Source organism: Atta cephalotes, assembly GCF_000143395.1.
Source record: "Atta cephalotes unplaced genomic scaffold scaffold00081, whole genome shotgun sequence".
NCBI lineage: Eukaryota > Metazoa > Arthropoda > Insecta > Hymenoptera > Formicidae > Atta > Atta cephalotes.
The window spans coordinates 748580-758856 of NW_012130145.1; the positions used below are offsets into that span (position 1 = coordinate 748580).

General features: G+C 34.9%; 1 protein-coding gene across 1 annotated transcript in view; it reads right to left on the minus strand.

The window, feature by feature from the left end:
- The window catches only part of LOC105624549 (putative uncharacterized protein DDB_G0282129), a 19488-nt gene that overhangs the window by 5833 nt on the left and 3378 nt on the right, over positions 1-10277 (minus strand). Inside the window, 1 exon segment of the mRNA XM_012205910.1 lies at positions 8255-8326. Coding sequence (XP_012061300.1) covers positions 8255-8326 — 72 coding nt within the window.

A 10277-nucleotide genomic window follows, 5' to 3' on the forward strand; every position in this document is an offset into this window, starting at 1 on the left:
AAATTAAATAATTATATTTTCTCATTATTGTTTAACATAAATGATTTTTAATTGCATTGTCATAATACATAAATCGACCAATGATTAATTATTGTAAATATCAAAGTCAATATCAAAAATCAAGAGAATATCAGGCTATTTAACATTTAACATTTAAATAGAGAAACATTTTGCAAGTAATCCCTATAGAATATATTATTATGCGAGAATTTCACGCCATTAGGAATGTCGTGCTTTGAATGGCAGTTTTCCTGGATAAGAAAGATTAACAAAAATTCGCGAACAGCCGCAACGTCTCACTACTGGCATGAAGAGCAGCTTCCTCTCTTCCTATCCTCAAGCTTCGCTGTATCCACCATCGGCACGATAAATTAGCGCAGCACGTGTACGCACATGCAGCTAAACTCATTCATGTGCAAGTCGACTTGGCAACGACCGTCCCGTCGCATAGCTCGCGTCTCTTCCTAAATCTATTCCTAACGCTCAAAGACGTGCATCGTGTGCGTATATCCGTAAGAGAAGACAACAAGAGACCGAGAAACTAACGACGGCATTGCGTACACGCGAAGAAGTTAACCATGAATAGTTAATTTCCACAAAACGCAGCACGCACCGATTTATGTCAATTCGCATTCGAGAGATCTTCAAAGAATATTTATCGAATAATTTATTAAAGACAAATTCAAATTTAGATTAGATTTAAACGTTAAAAATTAATTATACTTATTCTGCATAAATATTAGCGATACAAATATCGGCAAGCAATACCATATAATATTGAAGCATCAATCTAATAAATCATCACTGTAAATTAAGAATATATTCCTTGAATCTGAATTGACACAAATTTTTTTCCAATTTTTTTATGCCGCGAGTTACGGAACATCTCTCACTTGTGTACATTCAATCAATCTTGTAGATAAAAAACGCGACTATCAAACATTAGTGAATTCAAAGCGAATGTTTACTCGTTCTCTAGTTTGCAGTAATAAATTTTGCACTCGGCATATTTTCACGTTCGCTTACATGCGAGCAGAACCAAGGCGTGATTTTCCTTTCAAATGATATGCCAATCGGTTCAACGGGATTTTTTTCGCAAACACACGAGTGTCAATAGTTTATTCGGCGAGAGGAATGTATAATGTATGTTACAGGATAACACCGCATCGCGCGTTAAAAAATCGTGTGGAGCTACTTGAAAAGTATTATTATCGTCGCCATATTCTATGTCTCTGATTTCTTCTTGAAAGTGCATACGATACGCACCGCATTCCTGAATCTTACAAGATAACAATTTGTTGAGTGACAACTTGAAAACTTTTGTTTCTCTGCACATTTAAAAGAAGTAAGCGTGATAAAAAATGATACTGTTCTACTAAATTAAAAATATTAAAATTGCATAAGTGTCACGGATTAATCCATTAAGTTACGTTGATGCTGACGAATCTGTCGGCTGAATGCGAAATTTCGTTATCGAACATAATTCTATTTTAAAATTCCAATTATGTCAATTTCATAAATGTTATATATATATTAGAAAAAATTTATTAAATTTTAAATCTGTTTGTATCATCTACGTTTGCTACACACTTATGTATGTGTGTGTGTGTGTGTGTGTGTGTGCGCGCGCGTGTGTGTTTGTGTGTTGGTACAAGAGCCATTAATTTCATTTAACTATCTTTATTATTAAATAAATATATTATTTACTATAACTAAACATTTATAGCTAAACTAACATATATAACTAAACATATATATTTATTTGAAACAACTAGTTTCAAATAAATATTTATTAAAATTTAGTATATTTTTCTCAGTGTATGCCTTTATCACAATACTTAATGCAGTATGCAACTGCAGTATGCAATTGCAACGAAAGTTACATTATATTACTTAGTTGCAACATATTATGTTAATACAAATATGTCATGTAAAATAACAGGAATAGTATCGATTCTGCATACATTAAACTGTGCGGATATTATCGATCATATTAATCATATTATTATTATCATCGTTCTGAATTACAACATGCATTAATCAATAGTCCGTTAATTAGTGTTCTCCACAAATGTAGAAATAGATCGGAAATGGGATTTTTTTTAAAAACCATCAGCAAAAGACGCAGCAAAATCAAATATTCCAAAGTCACGACAGATCGTGATTTCTGGACAATCGACAAAACTTTTATTTCGCTGAGCAAAATTCCATTTGTGGGAGCAACGTTCGAGAACGCACGTCATTTGCACTGTTGACGTAACATATGATTTCCTCGTGAGAATGACCGCGTCAGTTATAACGTCCTTCAGAAAATCACCTCCATTCTCCCTTTCTTTCCACTTAACAGGAAAGAAATCCGCATGCACTTGTAATCATCTAATCTCATGTTTGTGAATAATCTATACGTTTAAGTGATCAGTTTTGTTAGTTATCGTTTAGATGAAACATTACTGTATAAACTTTTAAATTATGTATAAATATTTGCACTTTACAAGAATTATAAAATAAAATTGCATCTCAATATGTCATTCTTATATTATTATGTTAATCATTCTTGAAATTACATTTTTTTTTCTTCCATAATGAGCATATTTAAACGAATTGATTTTCCTGCTTTTTATATGCGTTTTTTATTTTGTTCGATTCGAATTGTTTAAGAATTTGCTCGTCAGCAATTATGTTTATACGTATTCATTATCGAATCTTTTGCAATGTTTTAAATTGGACATGTTTACACATGGAAGAGAAAATAAAGAGCAAAAAAAGGGAGAGATCAAGAGGAATATAGCAGCTATCATTCTGCATTTAGCAATAAATAATAACTAAGAAACAAATTTTGTTTACCATATTATATATGATGGGAAGGACCGTTTTAATCGCATTATACAAAATATTTCGCTTTATTCGTGAGTGTTGGCATATGCATGCTGCATCTATAAATATCAAGCTCAGGTGAACAATTTTTTTCTTTCTTTTTCCTCTGTTTCACCAATTTGGGATTTTTTTCTTAAAAATCGGTAGTCGTTATTGCTTACTAACGTATAACATAATATTTACATTCCTCGCATTTTCTACGCTTTGCATATCTCATTTCTCACACGCTCAACTTGATAGTCGCGAGGTATAGACGCTATTTGACTTGGAAATACTCTACGAACTATAAATAGTCCGATTTCCATATCTTGTATCCGCAGACACACTTCAAATTCATGGCCCTTGACGATTCATGATGATTCTCGTCGAAATCACGCTGGCGAATTCGTGTCGTTTTTTAGAAAATGCATGCATTTCAAAGTAATGGTAAAACAAGCGAAACTCTCGATTCAAAATTAAGATTGAAGATTGCGAAAATAATACATATATATCTGGAATGCGACAGTTTGTATCGACAACTAGAGAACAAGGAGAAATCAAAAATCAAACCAGCTAATTCGAAGAAATAACGACGGAAAGGTGCGATGGCATATCTTATCCATGTGAGAAATCGGATCTACAAGCGGAAAATACAGTAATCAGATGTTAATCAAAGTCGTTTTCGAAATGATACACTGGAACCGTCGATAGCAAACTGATGATTCGCACGATTCTTCTAAATAATGAAACTTGCAAAAGCTTTCAGGAATATTACAAGTCTATTCTGACATGAATCTAGTCTGAAAAAATTAGAAATCAAATATGAAATGTTCTGAGCATTACAGAATTTCTAAAATTAACAATAAATTGACAATTATTTAAACGACACTTTGCTTGGAACACGCAACAGCACATTACTTCTACTTGAAAGTGAAACCATCTTCTTTAAGATTCGACGCAATTCCCGCGAGTAACAATGCAACTTTTCAACGCGAGCGCATAGTAATGTACAACATATCCTTGTGAAATAAAATCTAAGAAGTCACTACTTTTATCTTCTCGTCTTAATAAAATTGAAGACAGTTTGCTACATAGTTGCAGACATTTTCTGCAACATTTCACTGCCAGCTTCGACCGAAATATTCGCACAATTCGTGAAAATATATTGTCGACACGCGTCCATTCGCGCGAACGATGCGTGATTTCATCTAGTTCGTGTGGAATATCTCATTTATAACGGTATGAAAATGCATGCCAATACTCTTTGCTGTTTACTTCGCCAGTGCAAAGATAATTATAAGTATTGCGTACAAGAGATAAAAACATCCGTATAATTTAACAAACACCGCTACAAAAAGTAATAATTGTTCATCTAATTAACTTGCTATTTTTCAAACAAGAATTGTTTTCATAGTAAAATTTAAATTTACAAACAAGTTGTTCCATTTCTTTTTTTTTACTTCTGCGGTATTTTAAAAAATTTTCACCGTAAAGGTTTTTACGCTATACTTTTCATCACAATTGAATAACAGTACAAAATTATTCCGTCTACAATACGAGATAAGAAAATGAATGTTCACTATTCATAACAAATGAATATAAATTTTATAACATTTTTCAGTAATTCAAAAGGAAATATAAGATTTAAATGAACGATTATCAGATTAATATAATGCAATATCGTGTACGATAATAAAATTCAATGTAAATGCATCTTATTCAGTTTGCTTCGAGTTTTCCGAGATGGGAACACTTTTTTAAAAAAACGACAGACAATATACTACGAGCGATTAAAGAGTTTACTTGTGTACATAAATTTTTTGGAGCAATAAAATATGCTATTAAATATTCTGAGAAGAGCTATAACATTGAGCACGAAAAGACAATAAATTCATGAAATATCAGTCGCCCGGTGAAAGATAAAATTTCAATGGTGCATTTAACCGAATCTTTGCAAAAGATTCAAAATCAAAAATCAACAGAATAAATTTTCGATGCGAGATCTAATTTCATAGGGTAGCTCTCGTTTCATTCTTGAAACGGTAGATGCTCAGCATCACAAACTTTTATTTTCAAAGTTATTTTCCTGACTGTTACGAAAAAATATTACAAAAAATAAACAGTAAAGATTGATAGTATATGTTAAATATTTTAGATAGAATCGAATATTTCAGAAAAATTTATATATTCAAATGAAAAATTCATAATCGATTTGTTAAATTGTCTATTAACTCTTTCATTACGAAAACTTTCAACGCAAAAGACAAAATTGTCGCTCTGATGTAGATGGTCACAGCGACTTCTTCTCTGCAGCGTCCTCATCAAAAAATTAATAATCCATCTGTTAGATTAATTCGATTAAATCAAATTAAATCGAATCGACTGCACCGATTTTAGGAAAAATTCAACAAAAATGATATTTATTGCAAACGGAAAGTAACATGGAAAGAACAGTTTTGAAATATCTAAAAATTTAGTTTAATCAGATACAGATCTAAAAAGTTGGATTATCAAAATAATTATGTAAGATGCTCAAGATGATTGCGAAGAACGTCAAAACTTTTTTGCAACTTTGCACATCATCAATCTGAGTCTCCTATTTATTTTAATGACTTAACAAAATTATTTTTAGATCCACTTATGTAAATAAGAAATTTAACAAATTACTTTTCCGAGTGAATTATTTTCATTTTACATGTATAATAAAATCTAACGTAATGTTTCTGATGAATACACAAAATATTCGAATAAATGAATAAAAAATAAATGAAAATGCTCATTCGAATACATATTTCTTTCTTATTCGTTAAGAATAAATATTTTTTTATTTCATTTGAATGAATATTTTTTTAATATGATTACGAATATTTTCTTTTACTTTATATTATCTGCACATAGCTTGCAAGCTTATAAGAGAAATCTATAAAAACAATGGCTACGATTACATCGTGCGCTTAGTCCGACTTATATACGATGGACATTCTTGTTTAACCTATAGATTAAACAAAGACATTTTTATTAAGAATAAATAATATATCTCGGAATTTAATGTCCACATCCATAATGAACATTCCAAGATATCCTATAAAATATTTATAATTTACTGTCATATAATCGGAATTATATTGAAAAATGTATGGCGCTCTATAGAAATAGATAGATTTATAAATAAAAAAAATATATTTTTCTAAAATATTTTTCAAAATTTCTAAGTTTCCTTTATAAAATCTGAATATTATAATGACAAAAATAAATAAAATTCATTTTTTTTACTTAGTCATCAAAATATAGGTTATAATTAAGAGGTAATGATAGTTTATTTATAGTTTATAGGAATCTTTTTTCAGTTTATATTTTGTTTGAATGAATATAAATACTCGCTAAATATTCATAGTTTTTGTGAATAAATATTTTTAGAAAACTTAAAATTTTGAATATATGATTACATTTTTTTTGTAATGTAAAAATTTTGAATAAATACAATTTGGAGCTAAATTACAAATTTTTGTATTCATCGGGCATACTAGTCGAACGGTTTGACCTATTTAACTAAATCTTCATGCTGCAATAATTCAAACAATTAACATTCGTTCGATTTGCTTCGAAAATTCCGAGCATAAATTAATTGAAATTTTATAAAAATATTAGCGAAATGTAAAGAGATGTGAAAGGGAAAGATGCGCGCGTCATTTGACTAGGACGTTTCAGGACTCATGTAAAAGGGACCTCACCAAGTAGGTAGTGCCGTATCCATTTTTTCTTGGGCGGGGGTGGCGTCCAATTGCTACTGTGTCGCGGCGGTTCACCACCGTTGACGACGCCGATGATACCGACAATTCGTGTCGGCGATGAATTATTTGCATCCGTCAGCCCGCTCACATTGTTATTCGTCTCGGCGACGACGTCGACGACGGTGTTTAGACTCGCGCGCGATTGCATTATCGGCGACGTAATACCATCTGGCAGCAGGAGAACACCCATCTTCCTTGTAAGTCGCGCGGATCGAAACTTTAACGTTTAAGCTGCTCTTCGTTTAAGCTTTCACTCTCTCTTCAGGGAAAATCGATCGACCGGGTGCTATATCCGCTTCTTCGTCACTATCGTCGCGAACATCAATGTCGTCATCGATGTCGTCGTGCCGTCGTCGTCGTTGTCGTTCGATTTCGCGATAACCGGTAATACTGTCGCTGTTTCGCACCGAGCAAGTCCGTTCAGGATGTGGACGAGAAGGTCGCGTGGAGAAACTGTCACGGAAATGTGAAATGCACGACGTGGAGAGAGGTCCGACGTCGCGGTACCGCGGTCGTAACGGTGATGGTTATGATTACGACGACGACTGCGACAGAGAAGGGAAGCTACAACGAGGGCTAACAAAGTTGTCGGCGTGCTAGAAAAAATCCAAACTTTCGAAACGCGGAATAGCGAGTCCGCTCGAGCGATTTCGAGGGTCGCTTCGTTGCTCGTCCACCTCATTCCTCGGGGACGATCCTCGGGGAAAGAACATATTTCAACGCGAATTCCGTAGTGAAATTTGCGCCCATATCGATCGTTGCGTCATTCATACATTCTTATATGACGCGTTACAAACGAAACGGAATACGACAAGCAATTTACAATTTATGGAAAAAGAATCACGTTGATAGCGAAGAACAGACACTTTAGATCTCATCGATCTCGCACTTTACGGTCACTCGTGACTCCACGGCGCGTACATCATCGTTCTAACTCGCGATCGCGATACGCCTGTATATACCTCCACGAACGTCAATCAGCTGTTCCCGGAACTCCCGGCGATCGCGATCAGTCGATCGCGGCGATCGAGTAAAACTCGTACCGCGTGAGTCGCGGGCACCGACTGAAATCTAAACTTGCGTACCGCCGCCTCCAGCCCGAGGATGACGTCCTCGTGCCTCCCTTCTCGTGCCAGACAGTGGCGGTGGCGGTGGCGGTGGCAGCGGCGATGGCAACTCCCCTCCTATCCCTTCCGCACGACAGTGACATCCCCGTTTCCGCGAGAATTGCCTCCAGTCACCGCTCGGCGCGATCACTCTGTCCTTATCGCGCGAAGGACTTGTTCCGCGACGACGTGACACGTTGGCACTCGAGATAACTCCGAACCCGTCGCGCATGTTCTATCTAGGACACTGCAGCGATCTCCACACCACACACACACATACACAGTGTCGGATTTATATCTACACAGGCACGTGCCTCCGTAACTTTCTATCATACTTTCTTAAAAAAACATTTGATGCATATGAATCTGCTTCATTTTGCATTATGTTACTTTTTACGCAATGCGGTGTGTTCTAAAGTATATCAATTAATTTCCTTTATCACTTTTAATTTGACGATACAGTTTTGAATGATTAATAACAATTACAGCGAGAGCTACACTCACCATCGATAATCAGCATCTTTTCTTCGCAGAAGAGATCATCCGACTCTGTGCGTTCTCTTTTGCATTTGGCACCTGAGAACATAAAAATCATAGTTTATTCGTCACATGTTATATGTTATTTATAAATATATAAAATAATATAAAAATTAATAAAGAGTACGATGTACATTTGCTAGCAAATTAAATAAAAACTATAAACGTACAGATTTTATTAATCCCCAAAATAAGATAAAGAGACGGCTGTTAATTTTAATCATATATAATTTTAATCATATATAATTTAAATCAAAGTTCACTGAATAATTTTAAATAACTCTACTGCGTAAAAAGTTATATTTTTTTCCCTCTCCGATGATAAGAACATTAATGTGATTACACAAACGTAGAGGGCGCATCTTCTCGCACGTATTTCTACACATATATATATATATCTCGTCTCCCTATCTATCTCAGATTTTCGCATTTTACGTCATGAAGGCGACTAGTGAATCCACAGGTCGATAAGGCATGAAAAATTGAAAGAAGCGCGTCTCCACGTGCTAGACTGGGGGTAGGTGAGGAGAACCCCCCCCCCTCCCTCTCCTCTAGAAAGGTCCGGACAACGCGACGGGTGGGAGTTGGAATCAAGTAGTAGGGACCGCACAAGCGTGTAACAAACATAAAAGTGGGGAGATACTCAAACTTGCCAGAGCAGCTCTACAACCGCAACAGAACCGGCAACATTGCAGATTGATCGGGACGCCACGCGGCCGTCACGTAAGGTGGGGATTTAGCCGGGGACGACGCGCATGCGTATTTCAGCAGTTCAATTTATCCGCGTGTTCACCAGTCGTTGCTGACTGCACTTCTATACACTACTTTTCTTCTATCACTCACTCTCTCAAAATATGATTAATTTTATTATTAATATCCACTCTACACCGTGATGTAGTAATTATTCTTATTGTTACTTTTTCGAGATAAATATATTTTTTCCATACTATAATTACATAAATTAATCTTTAGCTTTCACAAATTAAAAGCTGGATTTTTATTTTATTTAAAGACCAAAACTGTATAAATAGACTAAATTCATCCAATCTATATTCACAATTAAATCCTAATCTATTTCTAGTCCTAATCTTTATTTATTTCTAATCTGAATGATAATTATATATTTGTAAAACTTCAAATTCTGGTTAATCAAAATTAATAATAAATAATAAATTTTTAAAAATAAAAATTGAAATTGCTTACATAAACGCGCGTAAGTGCACACATGTAAAATAATATTTTAACGTGATGATTTTTGGAATTATGTGAACGTAAAAGAATTGAAAAATTCGAGAAAACCATGCAAAGATTTAATTGCACGTTTCTCATTAGAGACAAATAAATGGAACGAACTGAGGATGACGCCGGAAATGATATAATTTCTCTCTCATAGACAGTGTTCGCATAGCCCGGCATAAAATATGGGGGAAGACAGTCGCATTACGACGTTATAAAGTGGAACTGCATCCTTCAGCCGCGTGCATGATAGATGGTCTTAAATGATCGTTTAACACACGTTGCCTGTTACATCAGGTATAATCACGCACGCGCACCAGGATAACAGACCGGATGCGTGAAGATAGAGAGCGAATTACGACGTTCAAACCATCCGCATTACGAATAAAGTTGCGTGCGTGATATTTGAAATTTTCCATTTCGAAGGAGAAAGAAATCTCACTAATCAAATTGCATGCACACCTACAATTCATAGAATAAAAATGTAGTTTGTAAAATTCGTTCGTTATACCTTATTTGTCACTTTAATAAACAAATAATTCCTCCCGGTACGTCTATGTGAAATTATTGAAAGATAAAAAAAAAACGAGAGAGAGAGAGAGAGAGAGAGAGAGAGAGAAGAAGCATATCAGCTGCGTGCACGAGTAGATGGCGCGCTCATGAATGAAGCGCGGAGTCGGCCACCGCATCGTTAGTTCAGAGTCAGTGACCGGATCCCGTCCCCCCTTCCTTCTTTCCTCGTGTAGCCGACCGA